Raw genomic sequence first — 21,266 nt, 5'->3', positions numbered from 1 at the left:
GGCGATGTCCATGTCCCACGGGCGAGACAGGCTAATCACAAGAGGACGCTATAGCGATAGTGTCTATATGAAGTTTACCTGGAGAAAATGTATGATTATCATTTTGAAACGGTCTTGAGTGAGGAATAAATATGCTTCCGACTTGGATTTTGAGTCTCCTTTCTTCTATTGAACTACTAATACTTTTTTGAGTCTAGAAAAATGATTAAGTAACCGTCTTTAATTCATTATAAGATTAATAACTTGTTCTGAAATAAATAAATAAATATTTGTTACGAGATTCACTCATTCAAATTTCCTTTGGTTTTGTGTTCTTCATCCAAATTTCCTCTAATTCTTCCGTTGGTCCTTTAATTTCGGGCTGTTGCCCTTTATTTCTCGAGCAATATATTTGTTTGTTCTATTGTTCATATCAAATTAAAAAAATCTTTTTCAACCTTGCTCTAAGGAGCTGGCACGCATTATTCACGTGCTCACAAGTTGATAAAGATTTTGAAAAACTTGATTTATAAAGAGCTGAAGACTTCGTGGCTGAGTACCCCCAAAAAAAAAAAAAAGACTTCGTGGCTGAGCTAGAACCTTTGTTTAATTTATAATCACCTGTTTGTCAAATTTATTTTAGGGTTCCAATCAGCACCAACTAGTAAAAAACAAAACATTATGTCTCACGCGCTACATTTTCCTCCATCCCTTCCTTTTTCTAAGGAAGTGAATAAAGGTCGAGTAGCGATTGGTCCAAAGGGCAGTACGCAGTTGGTAGACAAGTCATTCGAGGAACAAGATAGAAGAGCTAGAGGACACTCCGCCACCTGAATTTGCATCCGGGGAAGCGTGTTCGAAGAAAATAGGCGCGATTGCGGCGTTAACGGAGATGCAATGATGAGCTTCAGATATATAATTCCATCCCTTAGCTCATGGTAGAGCGTTGGGAAGAAGTTGAAATACCGGAGCACCATTGTAGTCCCTATCACTTGCTAAACTCGAAGACCCATCTGCGACAAGAGTCTCCGATCACTCCCTCCGCACTTGCCCGTCCAGGATCGCCATCATCGGATCCATCAGTATTATAGCTTGAACCTCCCAAAGAGGGGGTTAGCCCGCTTCATTGAGAAGCTGCAGCATCGGTGGAAGGGGGAGTGCTTTCTGCCATAGGGCCTAGATGGCAAATAACAGTTCGCTCTTTCAGGAGCCTTGACACAATACTTATCACATGACTTCGAGTAATGCAAATTAAATTCATTCCGAGTTATCATATTAGAAGAATCTCCATATTAATCTTTTGGGAGATTAAATTTAGTCCATTAATTATTTAGGGATGATAAAGATGTACACTACTTAAATATTTCATGTCATATTTAAACCCTTCATTTTGCAATGTTTTGGACATCCCTTGTCTATCTGCGAATTCCATCAAACTCTCTTTTTGGAACGGATTTCAACAAGCCATGGTAACTCAGTATGCCAAGCCAACTATTTCAGTTACCGGTGCAACAACAAATGCCCGAAATAGAGAGAGGGGCATGAACAATGTTGCTAGTATTTATATAAACCAGCATTTTTCTCCTAAGAGAGAGGCCTAAAGCTGCATTGACCTCCTCAGGATGCTACTGATGCTCACGACCACTCCTAAAACTGCACTGGCCTAAAGCTACATAGTCACTCCTATTTTCAGTCTATTTGATCATTCAAAAACATTGGAGATACATGACCAAAGACCTTCTCAAAGCTGCGCAAGAACATTGGCTATCATGCATTCACGTGCTTTACACATAGCCTCCAATGGCTCTCTCTTGGGCATTGTGAGTCCCGTCCCCTCAGACAAGTCCATCGGCTCTTCGCTGACTCATTTCCACTCCAAGCATTGAATAAGCACCGCCAGAGCCAAGCTCACCACTCGATTGGCCAGGCCAGCACCGGGACAACTCCTCCTCCCCATCCCAAACGGCAACAATCGGTACGCATGATCACCTTCCAATCCCTCATACCTCTCCGGTTTAAAACTTGTGGGATCATCCCACACTTTTGGGTCTCTCTGAATTGCCCACACATTAACCAAGATCATGGTTCCTCGGGGCACGTCGAACCCGTTGACCGTGCAATCCTCAGCAGACTCATGCGGCACTAGGAGTGGCCCTGGCGGAAACAATCGGAGTGCCTCGTTGATGATGTTATGAAGGTAAGGTAGCTTGTGGGTGTCAACCGTCAACTAGACGGTCTCGACCAACGACGTCATCTAGTTCTGCTTGAGCTTTTTCATGACATCCGGATGATTGAGTAGGAGGGACATGGCCCATTCTATCGTTACCGCGGATGTGTCCGTGCCTGCACTTGACATTGACTGCCGCAAATTGTGTTTAAAAATTGAGTAAGTATATGCTCGATTCTTTCAAAAATAGATCAAACTAGCTTTCGAAATCAAAGAACCATCACGTTCAAGCATAAAGAGGCAAATGTAAAAGGAATAGATTTAGTTTATGTAAAGTGCAAACTCTATCTGTTTCATGCGTCATGTAGACATAGAAGTATTTCGAATAGCTACTGCCTATCCTCCACGAGTTTTCCTGATCAAATCATTTAACTTGCATAAATTTTGCTAATTAGGTCGATTAATCCCAATTTCTATTAATTCGAGCTAATGTCAACCTCTGCCAGAGTATGGCGTGGAAAAGATCTTGCCTCCATGGACAAGCCACCATTATAAAAAGAAATTTGCCACCGAACGGCATAACTTTTAGCCATGTCAATTTTCCACGGTGGTTTGTCGATGATGGCAAGTTATTTTAGACAACATACTTTTCTTATGGTTCGAACAGCTTGAATCCATCGGAGTTGGAAAACATCCGTAAGTTCAAGTAAAAGAAAATGAGGATCCCAGTTAAGCCATTTACTGCACACATGACTAAAGTATGTTGACTAATCAACATTTTCACACATATTACCTTATACGAGCTCTTTCTTTCTGACCTCTCTCCTCTTTCATCTCTTTAATGAACAACAATCTAGATAGCGGCTACCATTCAAGAAAGAAAAATTCAGACATGATCCCGGTTCATGTGAATCATTAGATGTGAGCGCAACTCACATGCACTGTTGGATGAGATGAACCCACACGAGATCCACATGATTTAGCATAAGCATTGGATTAACATTGTTCAAATCATATAATAAAGGATAAGAAACAAGACCCTATTACTTAAAATAGAAAAGAAAAATAAAACCTTTCGGGGGAATAGACAATATAGAAGGACACGATGACTATACATTGTGAAATTGGTTTCGAACTCTATCGAGCAAAGTCCAATACATTTAAATTAATATCAATCGTTAGATTTGTGGTATCCAAACAAAACAAGCCATTGCTAACGATCTTAATTCATGTAGGTATCTGTATACTTCAATTCTAAACCATCTTCCAAGCACAGGGATTAAATAAAAATCTTTGCTTGGGAAGGAGTCAAATTTTAGATTTTTGTTCACTTCATGGTATACCCATGAAAAACTAAAATTTGCTTGCCTCTCATTTTTATATAATCAACATGCTATTTTTTTAATCTTATTTATTAAGTAATTTTTTTTTTTAAATGAAGGGTATGAGTCAGATTCAACCGAATCCAATAATTAAGAAACATGGCACTGTGTATGCATAAATCAAGGGAATAGAATATGTACATTGATCTGGCCTTTGATGATGTCGTCCGCGTAGCCCTCCGACAGCATGGTGTCGATCATCGTCTTGCTCTCGTCCTCTCGGCCGCCGTTGGCATCACTTCTCTTCCTTCTCGACCTGTGCTCGTCTATCATCCCCTGCAAGATCACATCGCACCTCTTGGCCACGTCCACCATCCTCCGCTCCCTCCCCTTGAAGTCCACCACCTTCCTCAGCACTGGCAAGTAATCGCCCGGGTCCGTCCCGCTCAACTCGAATTGCTCCTCTATTACCTCCCTGAACCGCCTGGCCACCTCCGCATCGCCTGCGTCGACAGCAGCCCCGGAGTAGCGCTTCCCAGAGATCATCCTCATGATGATGTTGAAGGGCAGCTCCTGCAGCTTCGACCTCATCTCCACCCTCGTGAAACCGCCACCCGGGCCAGAGGAGGTCGCCTTGTAGAGGCTCCTCACGAGGAGCCTGACTTCCTCCTGCCGGATGGCGTGGGAGCTGGCGAGACGATGCGGCGAAAGGATCTCGAGGGCTGTGAGGCGGCGGAGGTTGCGCCAGTGGGGACCATAGGGGGCGGTGCCGATGGTAGTGTTGCCGTAGGCCATGACCTTGCCCGCAAGCATGCAGGGGCGGTTGGCGAGGATGACGTCATTCCTGGTGAAGCACTCCTCGGCGGCGGACGGGGAGGATACGACGACCACAGGCCGAGAGCCGAATGAGAGGGAAAGGACAGGGCCATAGCGGTCGGAGAGGGACTGGAGGGTGCGGTGGACGGGTTCTTTTATGAGGAGGAGGTGGCCGATGATGGGGAGGGAAGGCGGGCCCGGCGGGAGATTTCTCTTGCCGCTTCTCTGCAATTTGAACAGGAAGAGAAGAAAGAGGAAGGAGGATGCCGAGAGGATATACACCCACGCGTCCTCCATCGACAACATGGGTTGGAGGCCGCGTTGGGGAGAGAGAGAGAGAGAGAGAGAGAGAGAGAATGGGAAGAGAGACGTGAGACGGTGGAGGTTTTAAAGGGTAAGTGGGATCAAGCTTTTCACGTTTTCAGACCATTTCTAGGTATTAACTATTAAGTAATGCTGCGCATTATCAAAATTATTAGTAGAAAAGTACCAAAAAGTCATAAATATATTATATTAGTATCAATTCAGTTATAAACCTTTCAATCAAACCAATTTAGTTCTAAATATTTTCACAATTATACGAATTCAGTCCATTTGACTAATTTAGATTAAAAATTATTGACATAAACGTCAATCGACCTTTGTAGTAATTTATATTAAATCACATGCACTTATCATATATATTGCTTATCTTCTTCCTGGTCGACACCTATGACGTTGACGTTCTATTAATTAGTCATACTAATTGGACTTGATTTTGTTTAGTTGATGACTTTACTTTATCAATACTGTCCGACTTTGGAAATTTTATGGTCTTAACACTATCTCGTTAAATAGTGGACTGGGTTAATATATATTTCAAAGCCATCGTTCATGTACGGCGAATGGCAATCAATCATCTTAACTTAAGAGTCTTCTACATTGAAATTGACTTTTTTAGGGTGCCGATGCCTATAAAAATCTATAGATTAGAGTTGGCTGAGATCTGAACTTCAACAACGTGTTCCGGAAACAGTATGTACCGAAAGAGAAGAGAATTCTAACCCTAACTCCGACTGGAAATGCGATATGAGTTTATTTCTTCTTTGTCATTTGTTTATTCTTTTTCTAGTATCGTTTGTCCATGTGCGAGCGCTTTCTTTTTGGACAAGCAAAAGGAGAGGGGCCGCTGTCCGCGAATTTTTAATTAGACCCCTTTAGGAAATTCATATATTGAATAACACGATACCATTTTATTGGATATTAAATGCGATCTGCTAGATATGTGAATATTTTTTTAATATAAACTCTGTTTTCACCTTTTATTATAAAGATCGAAGGATGCTTGGATGCTGTGGATGCAAGTGCCGTCTTGGTCCATGGGAAAGTGACCTGCGCTAGATGGCGCGCGCGCGCGCTGGACACCACGACTTTCTTTTTTTTTTTTTTTGGTCGGTAGACACTAGACACCACGACTTAATTAACTGCGCTTTTATATACGAATCGCTCGTTCGTAAGGTTTCCCAGTCCACTCATGATGAGAAAAAAAGAAGTTGAAATCCAAGGGTTATGGTCAAAGATGATGTTCCGTTGCTTCGTGGCAGTCGATCGTGGAAAGAAGAGTGCGAACGCAGGAGCCACCGGATCAGACCGAGGACCCTTCTTTTGTCTGACCAGGCCTGAAGATCTAAACGCAGAAACACGAAACTAATCAAACTAAAAAAGGGAAAATTTCAAATAGAGCCTCCTTTTCTCAAAAGAATATCTAAGTGAAGTTTGCCTAGGATTCGAAGTAGTAATTTAGTTTCAAATAAAGTGCCTGATCAGGGTATTTTCGTACAAAAGCATTTAATTTTTTTTTTTTAACCCTTCATCCATGTTCATCTTCTTTTTCATTTGACCGAAAAAAAAAAAAAAAACTTCTTCTTCATTAGGCATTAAATTTTTGCTATCCAAATCGGGGCACTAGAGGATGGTGAGCTCGAGGGTAAAGGGCTAGTCAGAGAAGCCGTCAATCTGGGAGCGGTGGTGGGAGGAAGGGATGAGGAAGGCTGCTTGGGCATCTTAGTTGTAGTCCTGGTAGAGGACGAGGTTGTTGGTGGAGCAGCAGGCGAAGGCGAGGGAGAAGAGGTTGGCAGAGTGGACTTGGTGGCCGCAGAGAAAGCAGAAATTGGCCGCTCGCTCTCATGCTTTTCTTTCTTTCTTTCTTCGTTTCTTGTTCATTTTTTCCCCTTTACTCATCTTCTTCTTCTTCTTTTGGTTCCAAGCCATGGATCTTCTTTCTCCCCCATTTTGTTTCACCATGATACAGTCGAGGGCGTTCTCTCTTGTCCTATGCGGCCTCAGATTCAACCCCTTCACAACACCATGGCCGTCTCTTACATTCACGCTCGTACTAAAACCTCCGCTCGATTCAGAATCTTTTGCGTTAAGGATGAGTTTCGCCAGATACGTAAAACACTCCGGAAAGGAGAGATGTCATGTTTCGCATTTCTCATGTGCCAATTTGAAACAATCCAAGCAATCCTTACCCAAAAATTGGTGAACCCCAATTTTGCCTTTCATCTCACAGAAGTACTCTCTCGTTTGTTGCTCATACTAACACCACAGTCACAGGTAGATGTCTCTCTCTGTTTGATTGCTCGAGAGAACATAGAAAATGGTGCGCCCCAATTATGGTGTTCTTGATCTTGGCAATGCCTATCTTCAACATTGATGAAGAAAACAATGGACAGGGACAACCATAGGTGGAATCAAGAAGAAGACAAAAGGGAAAAGAGAAACAAAGAAAGAATATTTTTGGATGAAAATATCCTTGATTAAGCCATTGGAATACGCATTGGAGATGCATCTATTCATCGGCTGGTGAGAGACTTTAGTTAGTTAGGCTCTTATTTGAGACTAAATGACTAATTTGAGTTATTATTTAAGACAAACTGCACTTTAAATCCCCTTTTAAGAAAAATGAGGGCACTTTAGATCTCTATTCGAAATTTTCCCAACTAAAAATAGGACTGCGGAGGATGTGTTATCAGTCATAACAGGTCCAGAGAAGATTCACCTTATTTTTAGGGAGGAGGACATTAGCCAACACGCCCTCCTCCTCCTCCTCCTCCTCCTCCTCCTCGAAAGTGCCATTAGAAAACGATTCCATCGCTCTTGTTTCCTGGAGAATTATGACCTTCTTCGGCAGGTATTCTCTCTCTCTCTTTCTGTCCGGCAGATGATGAGATTTGATAAGGAGCAGTTGGTTGCTTTTCTTTTCTTTTCTTGCTGAATTTGATTGGCGTTCGACTGATGAATTGACTCGTGCGTGTTTCGTTGTATATAATGGGACTTTCATGATGGTGGGTTGCTTATTCGTCTCGCCTCTGGATGGGTCTTTGGGCAAGGGTGTTGGGGGATCTCTCCTCCTCCTCCCTAAAAATCAGCACCAACTAGTACAGAACGCAGCATTATTTCTCGCGGCCACATTTTCCTCCATCTCTCGCTTTTTCTATAGAAGGAAGTAAATAAAGATCGAGTAGTGATTGGTAGATAGGGCAGTACAGAGTTGGCAGACAAGTCATTCGAGTAAACAGGATAAAACGGCTACAGGATGAGAAAACATTGACTATGTCTAGTGGTCTAACATGACAACTAAGAAGACACCTCAAATCGCGTTATGTATCCAACGTGAGCCCACGTTGTCAAGCCAATTTTTAAAATTTGTTCAGCTCTTTCTCTTGAGAGAGGAGAAAATATTAGCGACATCTAGTGCTAAGGCACTTCAAATTGCACTACCTAACAAATTTAAAAAATTGGTCTGATAACATGGGCCCATGTTGGACACGTGGCACGATTTTTTGAGGTGCCTTCTTATTTGTTATGTTAAAGTACCAAACGTAGCCAATATTTTCTCCTCTGTCAAGAGGAAGAGTCAAACAAATTTCAAAAATTGGCCTAACAACGGGGGCTTCAGAAATTGGTCTAACAACGTGGACCCATGTTGGACACCTGGCGTGATTTGAGGTAGCTTCTTATTTATCATGTTGGAACACTAGATGTAGCCAATATTCTCTCCTGGAGGACACTCTGCCACCAGAATTTGCATCTGGGGAAGTACGTTTTAAGAAAACTCAATCCATCTGCGCCAGTAATTCCCTTCAATCGAGTACTAAGATGCAACAGTTGAACTTCAGCGCTAGCATCCGACTCAATAATGAGGTTTAGATATATAATTCAATCCCTTAGCTCATGGTAGAGCATCGAGAATTGCCTAGAATGTCAAAACAACATTGCCGTCCCTATCGTTTGCTAAACTCAGAGATCCATCTGCCACAGGAGTCCCTGATCACTCCCTCCGCACCTGCCCATCCTGGATTGCCATCGCCAGATCCGTCAGTATTATAGCTTGAACCTCCCAAAGAGGAGCTTCAGCCCATTGACTTCGAAGGAGGAGGAGATAGTCTGCTTCATGTTGAGGGATGCGAGAGGCGAGCCACCCTGCTGTAGAAGCTGCAACGTCGGTGGAAGTGGGAGTGCTTTTTGCAGTCCCATTGTGAGACACTTCATTGTTCATGCTACACCATAGGCCCCAGATGGCAAACAATATTACGCTCTTTCAAGGGCCTTGATCAACAGCTGTGTGGTTGCTTCATTTGCTACCCCCTCGCGTTTTTGAGGTTTTTCTCTCTATCTCTCGTAGATAGCAGTTCCCCTTTTGCCTCTTCCTCAAACCCTAAATCTGCCATTCATGGCTGATTTCAGACATATTCCAACTGATTAAACCCCCTTCTTCCTTCTGTTGCATCTCTAGATGGCGATCAAGGTCCGAATGTTTGAGTATGTCGATGGGTAATCTGCTATACCATCCCAATCCTCATCTCTGAAAGTGTCGCTGGGTGGGGCACCCCTTTCAACCTTCCTCTTGCTAGATGACCCAAGAATACTTGAAGCTTTGCTGTGATTCATCCACTCCACTAGGTTCTTTCCTTACATTGGCTTCCAAGCTACGACCATCTAACGATTGTGTTGCAAATAAATTGTTAGTGGCTGGGATCATCTGTTTCGTTGTTGTTTGCCTCATTTGGTGGTTTATCAGTAGCTATACGTGAATTACCTGGTGTTAAATTTGCATTAGAGCTCCCTTCACTCCACAGCCAAACCCTATAGTGTCTCGGCTACTCAACAACTGAACAGAAATGGCAGACAGAGAGGAAAATCACCTTCGATCAACAGCGTTGTGTAGGCGAATGGGAGACTTGTGGTCAGAAGAAGACATCACAGACCTAGGGGATAATATCCAGAAGAAGAAAAAAAACAAAATGAGTTAACTCTCTATGGCAAGCTATATTCAAAGCCCAATGTTAATTTTCAGGCGTTCTGCAATACTATGAAAAGAGCATGGAAAACAAATTCAGTGAAATGTAAGCAAATTGAAATAGGTTATTTCTCGTTTATGTTCCAATCTAGTGAAGAAAAAAGAAGGGTGCTAGAAGCTGGACCTTGGTCATTCACTAGTAATCTTCTTGTCCTTAGAGAGGGTGATACAAACATACCTGAGCATTGTTATGAATTTACGCATTATGCGTTCTGGGTACACTTCATAGGGTTGCCTCAAGCTAGAGTTAATGAAGAAGCCATACGCCTTCTAGCCTCAAGATTGGGGAGAGTTGAGGAGATAAAAATCGAGGCGAGAGGTAATAACTCTAGGAAAATTGGAAAGGCAAGAGTAATGCTGAATCTGTCCCATCCCCTCAAAACAAGAATCATAATAAACTGTGGGGAAAAGAAGTGGTGGATTGACTATAAATATGAAAGGCTACCTCACTATTGTTATTCATGTGGTCCGATTGGTCATTATGCAAATTATTGCACTGAAATACCCTATGAAGAGATGGGCCTAGCTCAGGACCAACCTGGTCGGTTTGGCTCATGGCTAAAAGCGGAAGTCAGAGAAGAAAGCCCTTACTGGAAGACTTTTTACGGTAAAATTGAACCCCTGGTCTCTGAAGAAGAAGTCATTATGGAAACTCAAACAGAGGTGATTGAATCAACCATGAAAACAACAGTAGAAGCAGACAACTCGATGGCACTTGTTCTTGTTCACCCTGAAAAAACAGAACAGATGAGTGTTATTAGAAGACATAAATCAGATCAGCACCAAGCACTATCTCTATCTCTTGCTGGAAAAGAGAGTTCCCCATATAATACCAAGAAGGGTAAGATGATATATAAAGCACCGGCGGCTAAAAAACAACAGCGTAACAGCCCCTATGAAAAGAAAACAACACGGGAGTTTGTGGTAGATGAACAACAATTGTTGGACGCCCTAATTCAATCTTGGGAAGGGGCGAGTACATGGGCTATGATGGCTGGCCCTAATAAGCCACCAGAGCAAAGATGAAACTATTAAGCTGGAACTGTCAAGGGCTGGGCACTCCCTTGACAATCCAGCATCTCAGAGCCCTAGTGGCTCAAGAAAGACCTAACCTGGTTTTCCTCATGGAAACAAAAAATCAGAATCATGTTATCGAAAGAGTGAGGAAAAGAACTTATTTTACAGCATCTTTCACTACGAACCAGTTGGCATAGCAGGGGGATTAGCATTAATGTGGGATGAGGAGATTAAAGTGGAAGTGGAAGGAAGTTCTGGGGAGCTTATCACTATCAAATGTACAGATCTTAACAGTGGTGATCTTATGAGAATCTCTTTTCTACATGCATCAACAAACTTCCCAGAGAGACTAAGATTATGGCGCACTGTTAAAGAAAGCAATTACTCCAATTCACTCCCATGGTTATATATTGGAGATTTTAATAAGATACTTTATCAATGGGAAAAGGTTGGCTGCAGAGAAGTGGATAGATATAGAATTGCAGCTTTCAAGGGGTTTCTGGATGACTGTTCTCTACTGGATATTGAATGCAAGGGATGTGCGTATACTTGGTCCAACAACAGATAAGGCAGCGCATTAGTTAAAAAGAGGTTAGACAGGGCTCTTTGTAATTTGGAGTGGAGAGTAATCTACCCAAATGCGATGGTTTTTGCTCTACCGGCAATAGGTTCTGACCATAGCCTGATAATTCTAAATCTTCATCAAAAGGAAAAGAAAAGTCAGAAAAAATTCAGATTTGAACCAGTTTGGTTAGAAGATCCAGAGTGTGAGGAGGTAATTAAACGAGCTTGGCATGCTAGTAATTCTACCGAAATCAGTCTTACACACAAAACAAGGCTGGTGATTGCTGCATTACATAAATGGAGTAGGAGGAAGTTTAAAAATGCTCAAACACATATCAATCCCCTCAAATTTTGGCTTATGGAGCTAACAAATACAACGGTGGGGGAGCAAAATAGAGAGGAAATCAGCAATATTATCGGAAAATTGAAGTTTTGTGGAGGCAAGAAGAGATGTTCGGGTGCATGAAGTCGAGAATAGATTGGTTAAAATGGGGGGATCAAAACACCAAATATTTCCATGCAACTACGGTTCAAAGAAGACGAGAGGAATAAAATCTCTATGCTTCGGTTAGATGATGAAACCTGGTGTAGGGATCCGGAGACTCTAAGTAATCACATCAGCAGCTATTATCAATCTATCTTCACTTCAGTTAGGGACCGAAACTACCAACCTGTGGTAGAGCAATGCCAAGTGGTAATCAATGAGGAGATAAATAGCGATTTGACTAAACCAGTCACTAGAGAAGAAGTAAAAGCTGTTGTGTTTCAGCTAGGGGCTACAAAGGCACCGGGTCCGGATGGGCTAATTGGCTTATTCTACCAAAATCATTGGCCAATCATCAAAGAAGACATATTCAGCATGATACAATCTTTCCTCAATCAAGGTGTGTTTGAACCAGAGCTTAACAAAATGCATATTACTCTTATTCCTAAAGTTACAAATCCAGAGAATATCACCCAATTTAGACATATAAGCCTTTGTAATTTCAGTTACAAAATTATAGCAAAAGTTTTGGCAAATAGGCTAAAACCATGGCTGCCAATGATAGTTTCAGAAGAGCAAACAACCTTTATAAATGGTAGACAAATACAAGACAATATATTTATTGTTCAAGAGGTGACTCATCAATTAAGGGTGAAAAGGAGGAAGCGAAAATTCCAAGCCATTCTAAAACTAGACATGCAAAAGGCGTATGATAGAGTTGAATGTGATTTTCTATGTGATTATATGCTGAGGCTGGGTTTTAATGAGAAATGGGTTAAGTGGATAAAGTATTGCATCTCATCGGTATCTTTTAGCATATTACTTAATGGCGAACCTTCAAATGCCTTTACACCTACTAGAGAAATCCGGCAAGGGGACCCCCTCTCTCCCTATCTTTTCATCATTATGTCCAACATCCTTTCAACTCTAATGAACAAAGCTGTCCAAGATGGCAGCATAAAAGGTATTCGCCTCAACTCTACATGCCACACCCTATCTCACCTCCTCTTTGCTGATGATGCCATTTTCTTCTTAGATGGCACGATTAGAGAAGCCCAGAATGTATCCAATGTGCTGAATCAATACTATTATGTGTCCGGACAAGCTATAAACCTTAACAAATCAGGCATTTTCTTTGGGAGAGATTGCCCTAACACTCTTAAACAGAACCTAGCAGCTGAATTGAGAGTGCCTATCTCAGAAAGTCTAGGAAAATACCTCGGAATATCATCTAATTGGGGGAAAACAAAAAAACAAATGTTTGCTTGGCTCCTTGCTAAAGTAGAAAGGAAACTTGAAGGTTGGAAAGAAAAATTGATCTCAAAGGCAGGAAAGGAAATTCTCATTAAGACGGTTATTCAAGCCCTTCCCTAATATGCGATGTCCATTTTTAAAATCCCAACTTCTATATGTCGCACTATAGAGAAGAGAGTGGCCTCCTTTTGGTGGAAACAAAATGTAGCAAGAAAATGAGTCCATTGGAAGAAATGGAAAGTATTAAAAACCATAAAGGAGTTTGGAGGCCTAGGTTTTAAAGATTTGGTAGATTTCAACAAAGCCATGATGGGAAAGCAAGCTTGGCGGCTTGCCAAACAACCAAATTCCTTATGGTGTCAAGTATTGAAAAGTTTGTATTATCCTCAAGGAGACTTTTGGGCAGCAAACAAAGGTAATCGACCTTCATGGGCATGGCAAAGTTTATTGGTGGGGAGAGAGGTAATTGAACCGGCAACTAGGTGGAAGGTTGGCGATTGACAAAAAATACGAATCAGAGAAGATGTATGGCTGCCATCTGGAAGAATTATAGGTCCAGCAAACAAAGAAAATCTAAAAATGGTGGCTGATGTTGACACCTAAATTTTTGGCGACCCGTTTAGTCATTTACCATATTAAAAAATTAGGGATTAATTTTACCCCTAAAAAAATATTAGTAAATTAATTAATTGCATAGCATATAGTTTTAGGTGCATTTATTTTAATTTGCATTTACATTGGGCCGGTGACAAATGGGTTCAAATTGATGGTTCGAGAATATTAATTTGGTGAATTGGACTAAAGCACAAAGGGAGTAAATTGGCTAAGCCCATATCCTCGAAAAGATTTTACGGATTGATTTATGCGAGATTTCAAATTTTAGAAAAATCCTCTTGCAATCCTAAATCGTATCAAAAGCAAATATTGCATTTGGAAAAAGGAATTTTCGTGGATACGGATTTGAAAAAAAAAACCCTAACTCATGGCCTATAAATAGATTAAATGCGTAGGGTTTGCGGAGGAGACGACACACATATTGAATACACGGCTACATTGAGAGAGAAAAGGAAGAGGAAAAGGGTAGCAGTTGAGACCCTCCTCGCATACGCAGCCCTTTGTCGATAAAAGATCCCTCACGGCGAATCCTGCTGCTGTCCTTGCGTCATCTATAGCCACTCTCGGTGTCTCCTTGCGCCAGTTTCTTTCACAGCCACTGCTGCAGTCCGGACGAAACTCCTCATCCCAGCCACATCCAGGCGAATTTCCTAGCGAGCCACATAGTTCACAGATTTACGGCAACAAATCGAAGAATTCTTGGGAAAGGCTTTCTGGATCAGAAGAATACGTGGACTTGGTCAAAAGAACCACGTCAATTTGGAGTCCAAGAGTCTTCTTGAATCAGCCCCCATCTCTTGAAACTTTAGGCATCCATCAAAGTTCGTGCCTTGCATGCACGTCCTTGTTCATGTTCGGGTTTTGCTGCCACGCGTTGCCACTTTGCCTGCTATTGCGCTTCAACGTCCCAAGTGAATCCCATAATTTATCGGCACCGAGTCACCGTGAGACACCACCGTGAATTCAAGCCAGCTCTGACGTCAAGTTCCACTCCCACGAGTGTTTTCGAGTCTTGACGATTTCTCCGAGTTTGGGCCACCATCCCCGACGCAAGCCGCATCCGTGTGGCCCATTAGGTCATCTGCGGAATCCCCAGCAACGAGGAATACTGGTCTTTCTTTGCAGGTCTCGTGGAACACAATAGGGAGACACGTTCGAAGCAAGAAGAGCGTCCAGCAAAGTGTGAGACTTGGGGGGCCATTGTTCATGTCCATCGAAGCCTGATTATCATGCCTTAAATCCCAGCGAAGCCAGTCAAAATTTCTCCATCGTCTGGACCTTGAGGAGGGTACACGTAGCAAGGGAATCTCCACTGAGTCATCATCCTCCACCATAGATCTTGGTGCATATATATAAAAAGAAAACAAAGAAAGGTTTACACTAGCTCCTAATCGTCTTCGCAAGTTTATAGTGTTGCAGGCATCCCGAGAAGTCTCTGCCGAAAGGTTGGGAGTTAGCCGTGCACCTCCCCACCGCCTCGTGAGCCGTCACCTGTCTCAAATCATCGAGGCATCACCGTGAGTCCACCATCTCGGCTGCTGTCCAAGTCGAACCAGCGTCTGCAGCGGATCGCCACCACGATCCACCGCTAGCCACCATCCACCACCCTGTTGCCCGCCGATTGTGATCCCGGTCCGATTGTGCAAAGTCCAACTTTGAAAATCAATATTCGGATTAGGTAAAAATTTCGTTTTACTTGATTTCCAAATATTTCGTTTCCTATTTGAAATATCCATTGATGCACATGATGGAAATTCCCGACACGCTACGATATCCGTAACTCGAGTAGCCTTCTTAAATTAGGAAATCTTCCTAATTTTGCAACATGCATATGATTGATGGTCCGATTTCATGCTCGAAATACGACCCGCAATTGCACGGAAAAATCACCAATCCAATCTCACGCTCGAGATACGATTTGTGATTTTATTTAAAAATTGGCCGATCCGATCTCATGCGCGAGATACGATTCGTCAATCTATTTCCAAAATTAAATGGACACGGATGATATCTTGCTTGATTTGTTCTTTGTGCTGTTCTCGATGCCTTTATTTGATTGCTCCCGGAAAGGAAAAACCCAAAAAAAAATATTTGAGTTAGGTTAAATGCATGTTAGGATATTACTGGTTTTAGGGTTACGTTGCATGTTTAGGATAGGAAATTTATTTCGAATTTCTTAAATAAAAAGACCAAAAACATTAATTTAGAAGTTTCTCCTCATTAATTTAAACTGCACATTTAATTATGTGTCAACTTTAATTTCGAATTCTAAATAAAACAAAAAACAAAAAAAAATCAGCATGCATATGTCATATAGAATCGCACGTCATTTCATGTTAGGATTGCACGTTTATTAGTTATAGATTTAGATAATTTCTCATAGATAGATTGCATTCTTATTAAGAAAAATAAAAATCATGTGCACGTCATATAAAATTAGGCTCATGAAAATGAACGTCATTTAGCGATTGTTGATAGGTTCATTTAATTAGAAATTGCCCGTCATTATAATTAGGTCATTTGGTTAATTTAGATTGCACATTTAACTATTGCATCACTTTACTCATGTCATATAGTTTAGGTCATGTTGACATGTCATATCATTTCATGTTAAATTAGTGGCATGCATTGCATAAAGCATGATTCTCATTAATTAAGTGAAAACAAAAAAAGAAATTGCGTGTTATTTAGAAATCATATTTAGGACTGTTGATATGAATTCTGAACTAACAACGCAGATGCTTTCGTTGCTACGAGGTAAGTCCTACATCTTTCTATTATTTGCTTTCTTGGGTGTTAAATTGATGGATTGCGCACCTGCATGAACACCTCACATGTTAGGAAAATAAATTTAAAATCAATCCAAATTGCTTGCCAAACATTTTTCAAAATAAAAAAAAAAGGTACCGAAAGGGCGTTAGAGAAAATCTAGCGTAATCAAGTCCCCGAATCCATAAATCTCTGGTTCGTAGAAGTAAAGTAAATCTCCCGTTATTTTACTTGGGTTTCTAATCGACCCACCAAAAATAGATTAGTGGCGACTCCTGATTGAAATATCATTTGCATGTTAAGAACTTGAACCTAAGTCGCGAATTGGTATGGGGCAGGAGGCGGGTTAAGTCAGGCTAACAATCCATTAGCTAAACTTTAGGTGGTCCAAACCCCGAAAAAATTGGTTGCGACAGCTGACTTAATTGACAAAGATACCAAGGCATGGGATATGCAGAGAGTTAAAGAACTATTTCCAGATAGTATAATAAAAGAGATACTCGCCCATCCTCTTAGTCTGTACCCCAACCCAGACGAGCTTATATAGACAGCAAACAAGTTGGGCACATATACAGTAAAGAGTGGCTATAAATGCATAAATACCCTAGCTGACCCCGCCACTAGTCAAAACCCATCTCCCTCGTATCAAATACCCAAGTCACTTTGGCAAGAGATATGGAGGCTTTCGACTTCCCCCAAAATCAGATTTTTACTTTGGAATATCTGCAGCAATTCTCTCCCAACAAAGGAAAATTTGTACAGAAGAGAAATGATACCTGACCCAACATGCCAAATCTATGGCCAAGCTCCCAAAACAACGAAGCAGATCTTCATCCTCTGCGACTGGACAAAAACGCTCTGGTCAGCCCCTAATTCTCAAGCAAACACAAACCCAGCTTGCATCACTCGAATTGACAAATGGATCTTAGAAAACCTCACCTCAAGGATCGGATCAGAACCGAAAATCCGTTTTGCTGCTCTACTATGGCAAATATGGAAAACCTGCAACTTAGCGATCTTCCAAGGGAAGAAGGTCGATCCACTTTGCACCCAAGAAGAAGCACGAATCGCAGTAGATCTCCGCATAAAATGGTTCGCCAAAGGAAAGGAAAGCTTTAGCCGACAACAAATAGATCCCGGCAGATCGGAAAAATGGAAACCACCTAACCCACAGATGCTGAGGATGAATGTGGATGCGTCTTGGAACTGCTCGACAATGGAGGGCTTAGTTGCGGGTGTTTGCAGGAATGCTGCAAGGCTTCTGGTCGCTGGTTTTGCAAAGGAAATCGCTGCTCTGACCGCCTGGGTTGCAGAAACCCTCGCCATCCAAGAGGCTCTGTTGTGGGTGAAGGAAGAAAGACACGCACGAACTTGCCGAACTGATCTCCGAAGGGAACCCTATGCTGCAACTAATTTGCAAGTGCACGCATCTTCTGATAGCTTTTCACTGGTTGAGTGTTTAATGGGCCAAGATGAGCCCCCTTGGCAGGCCCAAACGATTGTTACCGACTGCATAAATCTTCTGGCCCAGATGAGTAACGTTTCTATCTCCTATGAGTCGAGGGAGTTCAACAAGATCGCGGATTGGGTCGCAAAAGCCCACCGAGCCAAGTCCCTTCCTAGCAATTGAGTTTATTATCCTCCTCAACTCTTAATCTCTTTATTATGTTTAGACTTTTCGTGTAATGGTTCCCTTTTTGCGGGCTAGTAATAATATTCACTATCTTTTGAAAAAAAAAAAAAAAAAAAAAAAAGGCCTTGATCTATGTAAACTTAACTAAAATTCAAATCCGGTGTTAAAAGAATTCCAAACGCAGTCTATGGGTCAACCATTGAACACCCAAATTTTTTAATCAACGGACGCACAAGTGAAACAATACTTATTACATGACTTTGAGTAATGCAAATCAAATTCAGTTGAATAATCATATTAAAAGGATCTCCATACTATAATCTTTTGCAGGATTAAACTTAGTCCATTAATTATTTAGGGATGCTAAAGTTGTACACTTCTTAAGTTTTTCATGTCATATTTACACTCTTCATTTTGTGATGTTTTGGACATCCTTTGTCTATTTGCGAATTCCATCAACTCTCATTTTGGAACGGATTTTAACAAGCCATGGTGACTCAGTATGCTGGGCCAACCATATCAGTTACCGGTGCACCAACAAATGCCCGAAATAGAGAGAGAGGCATGAACAATGTTGTGGTATCTATATAAACCAACATTTTTCTCCTGAAAGAGAGAGGCCTAAACCTGCATTGGCCTCCTCGGTATGCTTCTGATGCTCTCGATCATTCCTAAAGCTGTACTAACCTAAAGCTTCATAGTCACTCTTATTTTCCATTTATTTGATCAATCAAAAACATTGGAGATCCATGACCAAAATAAGTTCACTAGAGAATGACCTTCTCAAATCTATGCAAGAACATTAGCTATCGTGCATTCATGTGCTTTGCACATAGCCTCCAATAGCCCTCTCTTGGGCATTGTGAGTCCCGTCCCCTCAGACAAGTCCACCGGCTCTTCGCTGACTCGTCCCCACTCCAAGCATTGAATAAGCACTACCAGAGCCAAGCTCACCACTCTAATCATGTAACCACTCTTAAAGCCATTATCAACTTTCATTTCTCGCGCAACTAGTTCTTCAAGATCATCTAAAAGTGCATTTTCTTCATTTATTGTCCATACACGTCGGTCTCTCTTTGTTACCCTTCATTGAGTTTGATTGAAATCACTACCATCCATTCCTAACCATCTCGTTTAAATTTTAGAAAATTTAATAATAGAAAATAGCACGGTAGAGAAAATATAATGATAGAAACAACATAATACTAAATATTTAAAATGATGAAGCCATAAAGCAAACACTAGCCATGGAAAAATATGTCTCAATAATAAAAATAATAAAAAACCAGCATCATATTACACATGTTTAATAGAAATAGAGAAATAAAAACGTATTACAATACAAGTCTTGCAACAATAAGAAACAAATGAATTTTTTAAATAATATAAAATCATACAACTCCTTCATGTCCTCAACTTGCATTCCACTCATTAAACATTTGTATCGCCAAATTTTGTCTCCATGTTGCCCAATGATCTGATGGTTCAATAGCATCAATTGTTACCACATCCTCAGTAATGTTAACAACTTCATTTAACTATGCCTCGATTGGATCAATAGCCATTACTCTTCTTATCAAGTTGTGTAAAAGGCAACAAGCTATGATTATTCGATCTTGTGTTCTAATTGGATAAAAAGATGGACTCCTAAGAATAGCCCATCGTAACTTAAGTAAACCGAAGCATCTTTCTATAACATTTCTAGCTTGAGAATGCTTCATGTTGAAGTAGTCCTTGGGGGAATTTTGTGTACAACCTTCTGTCCACTTGGATAGGTGGTATCGAGTACCTCTATAAGGAGAAAGAAAGCCTCCCCATTTGTGTATCCAGCATCTATAAGATAAAAATTACCTAATAACAAATGATAACATTATTAATTATTCTAAAATTGTCAAAATCTACATGACAAAGAATGTAACATATTGATAAAGGCTTATCTTACCAACGGGAATCTTTAAACCATTAGGTTTAATTAAAGCATCTCAAAGTACTCTAGAATCTACTGCTGAGCCTTCCCATCCCGATAAAACATAAACAAATCTCATGTCACGTGAGCAAACTCCTAATACATTGGTTGCTATCTCACCTTTTCTATTTTGGTACCTTGGTTTATCAACCTTCGGAACACGTACCCTAATGTATGTGCCATCTACTGCTCCTAAGCAACCCTAAAATCATGAAATTAATGAAATAATTTTATCTTCGAAGTATTAAATTAATCCATGTAATAGCATAGCAAACATACCTTAAGCCATTTCCATCTCTCATTGGTACATTTCTTTGGAATTGGTTCAGGTGAGACAAGAAGCACACTATGCATTCTTATCACTGCACTTAAAACTAAGTTAAAATGCCTACTTATTGTCTCCCCATACCTCATAAATCTAAACTTGATGACACGATTTTTCACATAATAGGCAAGTATATGTAAGAACATTGCCATTTGTTCTTCTAGAGTGACAAGTCTATCTTCTTTTAATCCACCAATCGTACATGCCAACTCGCATAGTGGAGTAAATGTACACCTATCCATTCTAAGTTGTTCCACACAATTCAAGTCATTGTTGTTAATGAGGCGGTCAAGGTGATCTAAACGAGCTTGTCTTCTAACAAATGTGCAATCCTTCAATATATGATTACGGTAGTGCCTTTCAACAATAGTAGACACCACAATCATATACATCATGCACAAAAGCAACATCTGTAGATTCATCTCCTCTAATATCATAATGCTAAAAAATTTCTCTCTATCATCATGATTTGTTTCTCATGAGGAAAAAAAAAACAATAACATTAGCCAAGTACAAACTCACAGGTTATATGATAGCAAAATTATCCAAATAGCAAAATTATCCAACACAATATCTTTTTCAAATCAACATATTGTCATAGAAAATTGAGCATGAACATAGCAAACACCAATAAACTAGCACCAAGAAATACAGCCTTTAAAGAAGCATGATTTCTCTGTCTTTCTTTTCAATTTGATATGATCATTTTTTAGTTTGTCATTTAGCAAGCAAAATTTTTCCTTTGTTTCTTTGCAATTCACATTGCAATTTTCTTTTCTTTTTTTTTTTTGTAGATGATCACTGCACATGGTCATCATAATGTAAAAGATGTACATAGAGATTAGGATGTTTGTAAATATGTATATACCCTGGCTCTTGGTTCTAGGACAAGGCTACAGTCAATCACAATGTATATGAAAGAGAGGGAAAGACCGCCTTGTAGTCATCGATTAGTGAAGACGATTTGCTGTACAGTTTGTGGCTACTAATGTACAAGGCATCCATGCAAAACTT

At 40.8% G+C, this 21,266-nt stretch overlaps 1 protein-coding gene and 2 long non-coding RNA genes across 4 annotated transcripts; all 3 read right to left on the bottom strand.

The window, feature by feature from the left end:
- Positions 1-1,453: 1,453 nt before the first annotated feature.
- On the bottom strand, positions 1,454-4,648 carry LOC104447857 (isoflavone 3'-hydroxylase). The gene is given in 4 exon segments (XM_018875243.2): positions 1,454-2,201; positions 2,203-2,254; positions 2,257-2,338; positions 3,670-4,648. Coding segments are annotated over 4 exon segments (1,536 nt in total). The 5' UTR covers positions 4,591-4,648; the 3' UTR covers positions 1,454-1,720.
- A 3,437-nt stretch (positions 4,649-8,085) lies between these two features.
- On the bottom strand, positions 8,086-10,232 carry LOC108960239. Its single transcript, XR_005551846.1, has 2 exons — positions 9,471-10,232; positions 8,086-9,364 (listed from the first exon to the last, which is right to left on the bottom strand). It is a non-coding gene; the product is annotated as an uncharacterized LOC108960239 (long non-coding RNA).
- A 12-nt stretch (positions 10,233-10,244) lies between these two features.
- On the bottom strand, positions 10,245-17,738 carry LOC120294605. 2 transcript variants are annotated; one of them, XR_005551844.1, is made up of 3 exons: positions 17,268-17,738; positions 17,105-17,171; positions 10,245-10,355 (listed from the first exon to the last, which is right to left on the bottom strand). It is a non-coding gene; the product is annotated as an uncharacterized LOC120294605 (long non-coding RNA). The 2 variants fall into 2 exon arrangements; XR_005551845.1 differs by lacking the exon at positions 10,245-10,355 and adding an exon at positions 16,316-16,376.
- Positions 17,739-21,266: the final 3,528 nt, after the last annotated feature.

Source organism: Eucalyptus grandis, chromosome 6, assembly GCF_016545825.1.
Source record: "Eucalyptus grandis isolate ANBG69807.140 chromosome 6, ASM1654582v1, whole genome shotgun sequence".
Classification (NCBI taxonomy): Eukaryota; Viridiplantae; Streptophyta; class Magnoliopsida; order Myrtales; family Myrtaceae; genus Eucalyptus; species Eucalyptus grandis.
The sequence above is the reverse complement of the archived record's forward strand: the minus strand, read 5'-3'. Positions and strand labels throughout refer to the sequence as shown.